At 44.9% G+C, this 14,948-nt stretch overlaps 2 protein-coding genes across 2 annotated transcripts; both read right to left on the bottom strand.

Moving 5' to 3' along the window:
• Positions 1-3,807: 3,807 nt before the first annotated feature.
• Positions 3,808-5,855, bottom strand: LOC112890815 (RING-H2 finger protein ATL46-like). The gene has a single exon (XM_025957675.1). The coding sequence runs from the start codon at positions 5,304-5,306 to the stop codon at positions 4,068-4,070; it is 1,239 nt and encodes a 412-aa protein (XP_025813460.1). The 5' UTR covers positions 5,307-5,855; the 3' UTR covers positions 3,808-4,067.
• Positions 5,856-7,378: 1,523 nt separating this feature from the next.
• LOC112889801 (DCN1-like protein 2) lies at positions 7,379-11,972 on the bottom strand. The gene is made up of 11 exons (XM_025956570.1): positions 11,812-11,972; positions 11,494-11,555; positions 10,644-10,777; positions 10,355-10,413; positions 9,522-9,545; positions 9,020-9,102; positions 8,853-8,917; positions 8,592-8,641; positions 8,339-8,440; positions 8,185-8,244; positions 7,379-7,823 (listed from the first exon to the last, which is right to left on the bottom strand). The coding sequence occupies exons 1-11, from the start codon at positions 11,812-11,814 to the stop codon at positions 7,713-7,715; spliced, it is 753 nt and encodes a 250-aa protein (XP_025812355.1). The 5' UTR covers positions 11,815-11,972; the 3' UTR covers positions 7,379-7,712.
• Positions 11,973-14,948: the final 2,976 nt, after the last annotated feature.

The following is a 14,948-nucleotide window of genomic DNA, read 5'->3' on the forward strand; positions in this document are numbered from 1 at the left end:
AGGCAACTGGAATTTTCTGCTGAGTTTCGGTCCAAAGTGGACGAACCAAACTGGTGCGCATTGACGGGTAGACCGGCGGCCGCCATCTTCGTCTCCGGCGCCAGCGCGATCACGTCCAGCGGCCGCCGCCGTCTAGCTTAACTGTTTTAGTAGTTTGCAAAGTATTTCGACCGGTTTGTGACCCAAGCGTCATCTTCAGCGTCATGTCACTCAGCGAGCACGGACGGAACGAAGCAAACCGGTGATGTGTGTCTACAGCTATCTACGCTCTACAGATCACTGGCGGACGGTTTCAGGGAGCGACGCAACTGAACTGAAGAATCGAATCGGATACCGGGTAATATTCCGGCTCCTGATGTTAACATTCGACCAATCTGGCTCTGCTTGCTGAAGAAGTTACCAAGATAAGGTTGCAAGAATGTTGGCAGTGTCTACTCGCATGTTACCCTGTAAGTTTTGTCTGTTTTCTCTTGACAGAGTATTGAGCATTGACTGAATAATTTGTGAGGGGCCGGGGCCCAAACGCACGGCAAAGTGTGAACGAACAATCAGCCAATTATTTGCTCTCTTATATGTCCTAAAGTTTCATGGTTGACGAATCGTGATGCCAGCCAAAAGCTTAAAGGTGCTGCCAAACGAACCAGCGATCAACAGTACCGTTAACATCGCAGTACCATCACACACTGACAGCACTGAGAGCGAAGCAAGGTAAGTCGAGCGGTCACGTTGACCTCTCTGACAGCTCTGAGGCGAAACCTGCCGAGTCAAAACTCGAAACAAAACACATACGACAATAATCATGACAATTGACAACACGACTGACGACTGCGCAGACCATCCATTCAATACTCCATCCATTAAGGCTATCTCAAACGGACGCCTGTAAAGGGCCCTGTACTCTATATATATATAGAGAAAGATTCCGTTGTCTGCTGCTTCAGCAGCGTTCTTTAGATGGTCCTTTAAAATAGAGAACGCTACAGGTTTCCTCTATATATAGAGATTCTCTCTCCTCTTCTCTATTTTTTCTTTACGTTTCAAACACTGAATTAAATAAAAATAAAATATGTCCATAGCGTTTGAGGTATGATAAATACGTACATACAAAAATTTGGAACAAAATACGTTTCGGTTTAATGTATAGAGAACGAGATTTAGAGAACGTTGTTGGAGAGAAATGAGATATAGAGGAGATAATTTTGTAGAGAATTCTGTAAATGAAGGATGTAGAGGATGGGATTTGAAGGATATCGCTGGAGACAGCCTAAGTACACCGTCCGTCCTAAAAATAGTACAACTCTCGATTTCCGAGTACTCAAACAACTTTAGATTAACCAAATTTATACAAAATAATATTATTATTTATATTACAAATAGATCAATCATGTAATATATTTTTATGTTAAATATATTTAAAAATATAAATATTAGTAATTTTTTATATAAATTTAGTCAAACTTAAAACTATTTGATTGACTTGTTAAGAAGCGAGAGTTGCGTTCCTCCGTGGAGAGGAGCAGGTCCTCGCGAGCCTCCGGTTATGTTCAGATGCTCTTGTCCGTTTCAATCATGCCCAAGCCTGGCCTTTACTCATGAACAGCTGCTTCTGCATCTGCGTCCGAGAAAGAACAGTGCTCTGTGTGGTCGTAGCGCTGAAAGCTTGGATGATACCTGTGCCCACCAAGTTTCACGTCGAGAACAGTATTTGTGAGTTGTGAGTAGCAATGACCAGCACCAGCCTTGTGCGACATGTACGTGAGGTTCTGTCCGGGTAGAATTAATTTTCGGTATGGATCGTATCGGATGTTTAAATGCTAGTTTGAGAAACTAAATATAAGGTAAGTATATAACTAATTGTATAAATGAAGATTAATTTATTAGATGAATCTATTAAGCCTAATTAATTCATCATTACCATATATTTTCCTTTACCAAATCATGAACTAATTAGGCTTAGTGAATTCGTCTCACGAATCAATCTCCATTTATGCAACTGGTTTTGTAATTAGTCTATATTTAATACTTTTATAATTAGTGTCCAAATATCCGATGTCACGGGAGTAAACTGATGATCCAAACGCCCCTGAATCAAGACTGTAGCCTTGTGGGACCTCAAGCCTGCAAAACATTTGAAATGGAACGAATCTTTGATGAGGCTTGTCAATTGACATGAACGTGGAAATGGAGATCTGGAAGGACAATCACGAAGCAGCAGTTTCAGGTATCAGAAACAAACAATAGTTATTTCAGAATTCAGATCTGGCTATCAACAGTAACTACTGAATTAACAAGTGAACGTGGATCTGTTTAGAAGAGCAAGGACTCTGAGCATGAGTTGATTCGGATCTCGGGTCAGATCCAGGTGCAAAACGCCAGATATATAGTAGACGGCACATGATACCTGCTCATCTGATTTAGTGGAGTCATTTGGTGCAGGCACTCCACACTGCTTTCTGATTCAAAACTAGCCAAAAGATGAGTGAATACATTACATGACACTGGATTCCACTTCACTAAGCACCGTCCTTTTTTATATCTCATCAGCATACTGTATCATGAAACCTCCTTGGTTCCACTTAGCCTGGTCACCGTCTAGTCCACCACCACGAGGTGCAGTAAGCTGAAGGGAGATGATTTTCAGTTGGATACAGATGCAGAAAAGAGAGCTGACAGAGACCAAATGGTCACCCCTTCCACAGAGATGGAGCACCAGCACAAAAGGTGCTGGCTCCACTTTACCAACTTGCCAGCTGATATCTCAACAACTCTGTGGATCTTAAATTTCATGGATTAGGAAATCAAATGATGAAGTTCATCCTACAAACTGGAAGTGAGAAACAAAGAAATCAAAGCACCATTGAGAAACAAAGAAATCCTCGCCAAAAAAAAGCACCATTGAGACACAGATACTAAATTAAAATGCTAAGAATATAGACAGATAGGCGTCATCTGTAAATATAATAGACAAAGAAATACTGAATGTATAATTTGAGCATTTTATGGGCTTCAGGCTGCCCAGGAATTTCTTGCTGCTCATTCTAACCTTTCCTCTTTTGTTTGAGTAAAGAGATTCTTGAAAGAGAGGGTCTAAAATTCACAAAGTAGTCTTCAAAGGAAAAGACATTGAGAAAGGTAGCAAATGACTGACAGGCTAAAAGCAAAAGAATATGCTTAATCAGAGAGTGCAGACTCAATCATTAGAATTTCCTGTACATATCAATCACTATGCTCACCAGAAGGATGAAGGCGGGAATATCATGAATCCATGGCCTAGTTGCATGAATTCAAAATTTTGGGTGCTCCTACCTGAGCCTCAAAGCTAAACGAAGGCAAAACCATTGGATGTTGTGCTGCTCAATACACTCTTCAAATACTCACAAAATATACAGGAATTCAGGACCCCTGAGTGGCAGCAGTGACTTCACTAGAGCATCCGTGGCTGAAAATGGGTAAGAAAAAAACATGATAAAATTTGTCAATATTTGAAACATCCTCTGTTACCATATAAGGAAAAAAATATTTTAAGGGAAAATAAGGTTAATACAGGACCTTGGTTTCAGTGGTCGAAACATATTTTAGTGGCAATACATATTTACCAAGGGAAAATAAACAGATTTACCAATTGCATCCAAGTATGAGGATGTAGAACTGGAATGCCAGAGATAAGCCAAAGAAGCCAAATCCTTCTATTAGTGTATGAACAGTTAATGGTGGCATGCAATACTAGCTCTTAATAGTAATATATGTCTTCCCATGTATTCCGGTCAACGAATGTCAAGACTGGAGAAGGTACAGGTCAATGTCGACTATACTCTGATCAGCACAAAAGAAATTGCAGAGACATAAATTGTAGCATCAGACCAACACAAAATATAAGGAAGACCAGAATAACATCATTCTAAATCATCACAATCTACATGGTGCAACATACTATGCTGGCATGACTACCAAAAGTTAAGCCCCCGACGAGATTGACACTCCAATCAAAATGACTACAGGTGAGGAATCAAGTGAGCAACACTAATAAAAAGAAACATTAGCTACTATCAAAGTACACTAGTACAGAGTCATATGTTTGATGTATCCGCGGCACCTCCTCTCTTCATCCATGGAAGGCTCCTGGCATCCGAACATTCATCCGAACCAGCAGGTAGCTTGCCCTTCAGATTAGACCATTGCCAAATCTTCGACACGGAGAAACTTTCCCCTTTGTTCCTCGCGCAGATCCTCTTCCCCTCCATAATATCAGCATTGATCGAACTTAAACCAGCAGGTCTTCCCCTCATTGCACCACCAGTGCCGTTCCTAACCTGGCCAGGCTGGAGAGCTACCCGGAGCTCAGAAGTGCCAAGAACATACTGATAGGTGCCCATGGAGAAGCATCTCCTTCCATCCAGGCTGCTGCTGCTGCTCTCCCCTTGATCCCTACTCAACACACTGGGATTGGCATTGGCATTGGCATTGCCACCTTCCACGGCACCCTGGGTTCCGACATTCTTGAACTTCCCCAGCCTCACGGGGAACACCCTCTTCTCAGCCGCCGGCGTCTGTGCCAACCCTGAAGCCTTCTGCCCAGGCAACCCAAATCCGTCGTCGCAATCCTCCGACAGCCTCCCTTCCTCCAGCCTCTCCTCGAAATCGAACATTGGGTTGTCGTCGCCCATGAACCCCGGGGCGAAGAGCACCCCGCGGCAGAGCGGGCAGGTGGAGTTGGAGAGCAGCCACGTGTCGATGCAGTTGAGGTGGAAGGCGTGGCCGCACAGCGGCAGCAGGCGGAGCCGGTCCTCGGCGTCGAACTCGCACAGGCACACCGCGCAGTCGAACGGCTCCTTGCCGCCGCCGCCGCCCACGACGATCTCCCGGTAGGCGAAGACGGGCAGCGCGTCGATGAAGGCCTGGTCCAGGCCGGAGTCGTGGAGGTGGAACAGCTGCTGCAGCTGCCGCTGCAGCGCCGCGTCCGCCCCGCCGGCATCCCCCCGCGCCGCCGCCGACGACGCGGGGCCCCCTCGGCCGCCGCCGCGGCGGTGCTGCTTCTTCATGAGGACGCGCACCAGGAGGTGGAGCAGGCCGGAGATGAAGAACACCACGGCAAGAATCACGATGATGAAGAGCACGGCGGGGCTAATCTTCCCTCCGCCCCCGCCTCCCCCACCCGCGCCCTGCGCCTGCTGCTGCAACGGCGGCGGCGGCGGGGGCGAGGCGGCGAGGCCACCGTACGGGAGCGCGTCCCTGACGACGCCGGCGCCATGGAGGCGGCGCGGGGCGGAGGATCCGGACGAGGACGAGGACGCCGCCGCTTCAGCCATGCCTGCTAGGACTAGGAGCTCGGAGCGCGAGGCCACCCCAGCATCTCATCGGATCCCGCGGGCCAGAGATGCGATCTCCGAGGGAAGGAAAACCCAGCGATCCCCCCGTCTGGACGAGATGCGGAGGTCGCACCTAAAAGCGGCGGCCCGGGAAGACGACGAGGCGCTAGGGGCCAAGCGGACTGAAACCCTCGGGACGGGAGCTCTCGGCTGGAGGCGGGCGGGCGAAGCAGCGGAGGGGGAGACGACGGGGGGTAAGAATCGGTGGAGGGTTCGGCCGCTTTCGCGAGCCGGGTGGGGAGCGGGGAGTGGTGGGAGCGCACGAGCTGGGGCGGCGAAAGCGACGGCAGCCGGAAGGAATGGTGCGGTGGCGGCTCGGTGGCTTTTGGGTCTGGGCGTTTCCGCAGTGCGTGCGAGGCTGCGAGCGGCGGCTGTGCGCGTCGCTTTCGGCCGCGAGGGCTCGCCCGTTCACAGGGCCGCGCGGCCTCGCTCGCGGACGCGGGGTGCGAGGTCAGGGCCGCCGGGGCGAGGGTACTCGCAGTGGAGCACGGGCCCGTGTGAGTGACCGGCCGGGATGCCGCGATGGCCGGCTGCCATAGGGGTTTTGGACCTTTGGAGGGCCCGGTTTCCCTCTGACAGTCCAATTCTGGCGAGATTAGGGTTAGGGTTAGTAAAAAGTGGCTATATAGTGAGCTATGTCGACATTTTAGCATGGTTATGAACTGAAGGTTAGGTTCCCATCTTGTTGGTTCTATAGGGATGCCAACGGAGTACCCTAGCACCATATGTGGTGGCGGGTGTGGGCGCGTGTCAAGGCGGCGGAGGTAGGGAGATCATGGTGAGCTGGCGAGGCAATCACCTCGAATGATGAGCATCGTGGTGGCGGCTTAGCTTCGGCGAATACGATAGTGGAGTTGCCAAAGACAGAAGTAAGAGATGTGAAAGCGAGAGGAGGCGTCGGGAGGAAGAAGATGGAGAAATAATACGATGAGGAGTGCATCCAAGTATCATATATATATATATATATTAAACGGCAACTTGGCCAGTCCTCTTTGGAGGTGTCAAGTTATTCCATTATTTTAAAATTTAAGTATTTATGGACACAAATAGCAAAATGCAATCTAGGTAACTTTTCTAAATATGAAAAGCTGAGTGATGCATTGGTTAAAAAGAAGATACAGACAGTTGCTCGTAGTGGTCTCTCGAGATGCTATTTTACATGCAAATAATTTACCGGAAAGTTTGAAACATAATTTAGCTTCTCCTCTCCTCGTTATGTATTCAAGGGCTTCAAGCCTGAACAGGAAACTAAAGTAGCACGCTGGCAAATTCCGGTAGCTATACGGGCAGCTCAATTATAGATGATGGCGCGTGGGGGTGGAGAGGAGAAGCCTAGTAGTTTTGGCAGTGGCAAAGCAAACGGGATTCCTCTGCAGTACTTCCCCGTTACGGGAGCGGGTTGACTGGCTCCGCCACGGACCACGGCCCAGGGTCCACTGTGCCGCAACGAGACGTAACTTGGACCAACCAAATCGAAGCAGCAGCCCATGCCTTTCAAAAACCCTGCTTTTACTAGATGGAGGAGATGCGGCTTTTCCACTGTGCATCAACACATAGAAAGCAGGCCTGAATTTCACCGGAAATTCCTGAAAGGCTGAAAGCCGCAACCTATGTGCCAAGGGCAGGCATCTGCAAAAAGCCTATGTATCCATAGCGATGGTTGGTGCATACTATCGTTTAGGCCACAGCTGTATTTTGACCGAAACCATCAGTTCAAGCTCAACCGATGGTCTTCATGCAGGTAGGCAAGTTGAAGAGTTTTTACGTGAATTCAAGATGTCTGCATCCCGGACAAGAGCTAAAGATAAAACGCAGGTCGGCGGCAGGTCAGCAGTGGCTGTGCGACGAAAAGGTGCGTGCCCTTGATCTCACCGACCAGTGGCGCCACGGACACGGACAAGCCCGTCCATGGGCCACGCCATGTGATGCCCAGTTAAAACTTAAAACTAAGCGCAACTATGCAGAGCGCCACCGCGTCGCTGCCGCAAGATGGCATCGAGACCAGAGAATACTTGTGACAAAGGATGGGGGATAATAGAAATATAGTAGAAAGTGACAGTGATACATCCGAAACAACTCGTACGATAACCAGAGTCCCAAACTCTCCATTGCATTTTCGATGATGAGTTCACGATGGCAGGCTCGGGACCACCACTTCCCAGGCTAGGCTGCGTTTTCTCCGCGTTTATCAGCAAATTCAGTCATGCAATGATAGACCAACAGTTTGGCTGAGTGGATTGAGCAGGAGTGCCAACATCGGGTCCTGGGCATCGTATACACCGAGATCAATCGTGTTTGTACAACCCAACCATTGTTCGGTGAGGGACGCAGCCTCCCCGTTGCAGCTCACTTTGTGCGCTGAACCAACCCATTCTCAGTCAAGTATTCCACAAATTCATCTATGAGGTAGGGCCAAGCACCTTCGTCGTCATAGTTGGATAGCTGTGGATCAATCGACTGCAACAAAACAAAAATTAATAATTTGCAAGAATAAAAGGCAAGAAAATCATGGACACTCGAACTTGAAAGGAGATATACTGATGTGGAACAAGACTTCAGGTTGCTTCTGAGCGATTTATTAGTTGCTCAAAGCTTAGCTTGACATCAGAAATGCAGATTACAAAACTATATAGCAACTACAGTCAAGGACATCAGCTAACCACCTGAGTTGTATGGATTACTTCTCAATCAAGTTTATCTGCTAGATTGTGGCATCACAACTATCTAAATGCATTATACTCGCATTCACACTGGGCATCTATGATAACCACAAGCCACAACAGATAAATTGAAAGGGAGGTAAAATGGACATAAGTACCTTTACAAATTCCAGCAGCTGGGCCCACGTGTCTCTAGATATGGCTTTATTGTGCCTGACCTGAAATTTGAAGAGCCCAAGATGAGCAACAGTAATGCGGGATGCCATTAACTTTGAGAATGAAATTAGTGGAACTGCCTGACTTAAGTTATACCTGTAAAAACTGGCACCAATGATCCAGAAGAGGCCAGTTCCTTTCAGCAAATAGCAACTGCCACATCCCAATGGCAGTCTCCAGTGAGAGAGACTTTTGACCCTGTCAAATAAGGGAATATGTTACATAAAGCTTCATAGAAAATATCAGTATATGCATACTGTTTTATGAATGATGGAAAACTTGCCAATGACCAACAGATACGAGCAGCCACTGTGAAAACTGAAAGAAATATTCTGCAGTTAAGGCTAACCTTTTCTCTTGCCCAAGTGAACGCGAAGTTGTATATCTCACGAAACTTATCTGGGTGAGAAAAGTGTAAACACACCAGTTGGATATGGAAAATAAAAGGAAATCATTTCACTCCACACACCAATTCTAAAGAAAAGGACACCCTTTTGCCGTGAATGGACTTTCTATACATTGCAGAATAACTTTCGGAACTAACACGAGGCCGCATCTAACTCCAACAAGTAAAACATTATCAAGTTTTGCTTTAAAAAAGTAAACTCACTGTCATCTTTGATCTCAGCTCGTAATGATGGCAACTTTGCACGAAATTTCTCGATTGAATCTACCCTGCAAATAACAACTAGACTTACTAAAAGAACCATATAAATGATCGATTCAGGATATGGATCAACTTCATATTGGAATATTGCAATTGCAAACAGCACTTACCCAATAGACTGCAGTCCACCAATGAATTCCTGGCGAGTAAATTCACACATTGTTGCGGCTTTCATGTGCCATGATATGACAAGCTGTTAACAGCACAGAGGACTATATGACTAAGACCAATAATGATCCAAAGGTGGCGGTGTTGAATTAAATAGACAGAATAAACGTTAAAAAACTCGACCAGGGAGAAAACATCCCCTTGGCTTGTCTTAAGAGTACCAAACCCTTTCGAGACATACTCACACGACCTGCGAGCACCCAGGCTGGAACCAGGATGGGCAGCCTCTCAACTGGAAGCTCTACCAACCAAGCTATCACACGGTTTTCACAGATAGAATAAGGATATCATTGCAACTTATTTTTCTGTGCAAACACTACATCCAACATAAGTAAAACCAACTCCAGTGGATCAGTTCATACTACTATATCTGCCACAAAACTAATTCGCAATCAAACTTAGTAAAAAAATAACAGATCATTTCAGAAGAAGCTAAGCACATACCATGACAATATCCTGAGGATCCACCTGTGAAATAAAGATGAAATACATTCATCAGAAATATATAAAAAAGTAGGTCCGAATAATAGGCAATGTAAGGTTACTAAACAGAAGGCATATTCCCTGCGACAGTATATATGGCAACCCATATAAACAATAGCAATTTGTGTTTTTAAAACCCTCATGAGATATAGATAGTAGTAAATGGCAGTTCCAAACTAAAAAAAATCACAAATCTATAATTCAGTCTAGATCATTTGCTAGAGACAAGCGCAAAGCGATGACCCAATAAGCCAACATATACACATACTATAAAGCCAGTCTAATCTAAAATCTGATCCCTAGTGCCAAAGAAAACAATACTATGGAAGAAAGATCTATTTCTTCCACAGCATTCAAATAAATTACAACAATTGAAACAAAAATCAGTTCCTTGCCCAATGCATAAATATATGCTAAATTTCTAAATAAGTAGTCCCTCCTCCATCTGATTGCATACATAAAAATTATAAATATGCTGCCTTGGGTCCATGCTAATAAAAAAACTCCTAGCTTGTGTATCAATACACAACAAAAGTATGTAGATTGGCCACACGAAATTGGTATTGTTGAATCAATAATGGGTATAGTTTCATTATCGTATTTTATTTTTGAAATTTTGAAAACATTTATGATATCAATTAAAGGTCAAAATGCTACCTCAGAGACAATGTCAATGTCCTAATTTTCTTTTCTACTTGCAGCAAAATGGAGTAAGCACAACATATGCCTATGGGCGGAAATCAAGTGAGTAAAAAGTGAACGTATATTTACAGATGACAATAGCTGCTCCTTACCTGCAGATCATTGCAAAGTTGAGATATTCCCTCCACCATGATCATATCAGCATCAGGTTCTGCAACAAAACCAAAATACATCATGAGATCCTAATCAAAAACAATCACAACAGGCAAGAGAACCTTCCTCAAAGAAACAAAACAAAAAAAAAAGGTTAATGTATGTGTCTTGGTCTCATGGACCTTTTTGTATTGCATCCTACACAACAGTGTGGGAACATGGAAACATATCAGTACGTTACTAAGGGAATTAAATTTAAATCTTATCTAAGCCAATGGAAATTGATACCTTTGTATCTATTAAAAATGTCTTCAAGATGCCGAGTATTGACCGCAGAAATCTGAGGTTGGCTATAGAAGAAGTCAAAAGCTCCTTCCAAGTGCCAATCACTAGCTTTCAGTGCCTGAAGGGCAACCTTCTCACTGCATCAGGTGATGAAAATTGCTTACTAAAATTGTGATTAATGAACTCCTAACTCCATTTGTTGAATACATCATTACATTTTTAATTCTCAAATGATGTTTTAAATAACTAGAGTCATTGGGCCCCCATCTATTTTAACATTCCTGATCAATAGGTCTTATGCACCGAAATTGAGGTTTTCTATAAATTGCCAGCATCAAAATTCATCTAGTCAACTACATCTATAAATTGTAAGCAACAACAATAATTGATGTTATAGTGCCAAAATAAACAAATATTTGTTAGAAACAAGATGTCAAGGCACCAAATACATTTGAAATTTGCATTCCAAAGCTAGTACGATTTTTAGGCAAGTATATGCCTACAAGAGATGAGACAAAATGCAGAATACTTGCATAGACAGCAACAACTTGGGTTTCTTTATGAGTACTAGATGCAAGTTGGATGGCCCAGAACAGCTACCAAATTTTTTTAACATATATATTATGACAAGAACTAAATTGCATCTTAGAGCAGAAAATGCGCATCATGCATGGATCGGCAGAAAATTTATTGCAATTGGAACATTATGATGCACAATCTCATTTATGATTTAGACCAACGCATCAGCCACTGAACCACCTAATATGGTAGCTACGTTGCCAATGGCCACAATAATTCGATACCCTAGGGTCCACCGGTAAAATCAAATTCAACAGCAATTAAACAACCGCACCTCGCGCCGGTTATGGTCATGAACTGCTGCACCTTGTCGCGGTTTCCTCTCCCCAGCTTATACTGCACAGCGCGCGCGCATAGCACCGAATCAGCAATATTATCTTTTCAAAGAAAAGATCAGATTCCAAGAGTTCACACATCGGACTAGAGAAGTTAACCCACGAATCGGAGCCGTGAAGCGATAAGAGAACATCGGCGGCGGCGATTCCCGCACAGGCCGATTCAGCTACCGAAAAATCTCACAAAAAAGTGGGGAGGAGATCGGGGGGAACAGCACGAGCGGAACAGGGGCAGGCGGTAGAGACCAGAGACTCACCATCTTGGATCGGAGCGCGGGGAGGACGCCGGGGAGGGGAAGGGGCGGCGCTAGGGGTGGGGTTTCGCGGAGAAGCTCGAGCTGTTGGCCTCTAGCGCTCTCTCGCCGCCTCGCCCCTCCTTTTTATTCCTCTCTCTCTCTCTCTCTCTCTCTCTCTCTCTGTGTGGATGAACGCTGAGTGCTGACTCTAATCCAGCGTGGCGTGTGTACGCAGACGAAGACCTGGCCCGAGCCGAGGAGTGGAATGACCGAAATGCCCTCTCGGCGAGGACGACCGGACGAGCCCTAGTCGATTCTCGCACATTTCGGATGCACCATCAGATTTGTGGTTAGCCCACCTTCAATGTTTGATCTAATGTACTATACGTTATTCATTTTATAGAAAAAATATTAAAAGTTTCTAAAAAAAGAGAAGATAGTAAAAATATTATCTTTATAGTAATTTACCAAATAATATATTGCTTAAAATATCTTGGATGTTGCAACCTCGATCTAATCTCTCTTTTATGAATAGAGTGTGGAGCTCACTTTCTCTCATGCGATCTACTCCAACAATGACAAGTTATCTAGCTCATAAAATCCAACTCTTCATTTTACTTACATCGAAGAAAGGTAAGGTAAGAAAAGTGAGTGTATTATCTCTTATTCAAGAACTACCTCATAGAGAAAAAATGAGCTCCACGCCTCCACACTTTATTGAGAAAATAAAGATTATGGGTTCCAAGATATCTTGAACAATATGCTAAAAACTATTAGAGATATAATTTTTTTACTAGTTCTTCTATAAGGTGGATAAACTTTAAACAAGTGCGCTAGTTCTTCAAGAAGCCCTAATCTTCCGTCCCACAACTACATATCGTTTAGCTATAAATTATCATTTTGTTACCCACGCGGAGAGGAAAAGGAATTCTACCTATTCTGCATCCCAGAGGCTATGTCCGTCTCACGTCTATTTCTTTTTTTTTTCTTTTCTAGCAGCCCATCATGATGAGAAGGGGTTGTAGGAGCCGGCAGGAAAATACAAACTAACGTGTGCAAAGGATATCAAACTCGGACCTTATACTTGGAGGTGAAGTTCACTACCACTATTCTACCTAATTATTTGTGTGTTTTGAAATAAAAGCTCCCCTATAAACTGTTCCCATCAGTAGTTACAATAACGGATTATTCTAACTTTTTTATTTTATCTTTTTTTTGTAATTCTTTTTCTTCTGTACTATTATACTTTATCTTAAATATCCTACGAGCATGCATGCCAGCCGTCTCGAGCTCTCGTTCTACCCTGTTAATTGATATGGGCTCGTTATATTTAAATATCCTACCTACCACAAATTAAGACTTGACAAAGAAGAATATAAGTTTTATCGGAGGGTTGGCCTATGTCACGCGTGAGCTATAGCATGTCAACGGTCTTGAGTTCTTGACCTCTAGCGCTCTATTGACGCCTCCCCTCCTTTTCATTCCTCTGTCTTTCTCCCTAGTGCCATGTGAATGAATGGTGAGTACTCATTCCACGAGCAACAAATAGATTGACAAAAATGATTCCCTTTCCTTATAATAAACTGGTATGAAGGGAATGAATGGGCTAAAAATATGCTCTAGCATACTGAGAAAAAAATTTCTTTATATTTTTCTCAATTGAGAAAACTTATTTCCCTCTCCCCTTTGTAAAGGGGATTGACCCTCTCTTCCCTTTCCTACCCGTTTCTCCCTTTTCTTCTCCTGCACAGCATCTTCTTCTTTTGCACGTATTTTTTTGCGCTGCCCTAGCTTACTTCCCTTCACTCACCTTGCCTTGTTGCATTACGCAAGATCGTCAGCATGGCGATCATCGAGCCCTACGCCTGCACTTGGGCTGCCCTGCTGTTGTTAGTCAAATCCAAGCCACCGCCATGCTCGGGCCACCGCCGGGAGCTCAATCAGGGTTAATTCTAGCAGTCCACCGAGGCAGATTGTTTGCAGGGAATCGTTGGGTCTGGAACATAATGGTGAGCACAGACACACATAGAATAATTAACCAGGTTTGGGCTATTAAATTGACGTAACACACTACGTCATGTGCTAGAGTTTGTATTCTCATGGTGATGCACATTGAATATGGCATAGATTTTTCTGAGAAGGTACCTACCCGCCTTATATACTCAGGGGTATGATTACAAGTCATTTTAGATCTAATTCTAATCAGTTACTATCCTACAATGTGAACGTTACATGACAAACCCTATAGCCCTACTGAATTTGGCATAGGAGGTGTGTGATGACCATTGCAAAGTAATTGGGTGCCGAAGAAGTTTTTCTTTACCCTCAAGAGTGCGCTACAGACCAGCGCGGTGGGCCCCTCGCAACGCAAGCTTCTCCACCACCGCGGGCTCAACACGTTGAGTATGGGCCGCTGCCTGCACATGAATGGGGCATCTATAATGGGGATGTCTCCTTAAGTCAAGCTCGCTGCCAACTGCCCAAACATGTCCATGGATGGAGCGGCGACGGGACTGGGTGAACCAGCTTGGCAGGTTGATGCAATGGGCCACATTCTGTTGCGTGGGCGGATGGTAGCATCCTCGGTTGTGTTCTTGCCCGCCAATACGTCACCCTTTCCACAGTCGTCGTCCACCTGTACAGTTGTACCCAACTCTCTCTTGCACCATATGCCAGCGCTGAGAGGATCTGCCCAGTGTCGGCAGCCGCCTACCATCACATAGACCCAACCACGCTCATCATTAACGGCAATAGCTCTAGCTGTGGAGGCATCCATCTACTTTGTCTATGCAGATGGATCGAATACACCAACGTAGTTATAGAGATAGAGTGGTCTGGCCGGCACCATTAATCCGGTGGTGGCCGGATGTCTTCACCCCACTCTCACAATACCTCCACTGGACAGCCTCTCCCGCTGCCATCGCCTTCTGCTTGCTGGCAGCTGCACCGGCTCGGCTTCATCGTCACTTCATCTGGCTGAACCCTATAGAGATGCTCGGTTGGTTCCTCCCTGCAAACGTTGGAGCCAGCACAACAGCCTTCTAGTTGTACATTCATTAGTGCGCATTTTAGTTGATGTTTCCTATGAAAAGTAGATTTCTTTGACGCCGAACTGTTCTGCACGTTCGGTTTTTATTCATATTTTGATCTGCGGATAG

The sequence above is a fragment of the Panicum hallii genome, chromosome 4, assembly GCF_002211085.1.
Source record: "Panicum hallii strain FIL2 chromosome 4, PHallii_v3.1, whole genome shotgun sequence".
Lineage (NCBI taxonomy): Eukaryota > Viridiplantae > Streptophyta > Magnoliopsida > Poales > Poaceae > Panicum > Panicum hallii.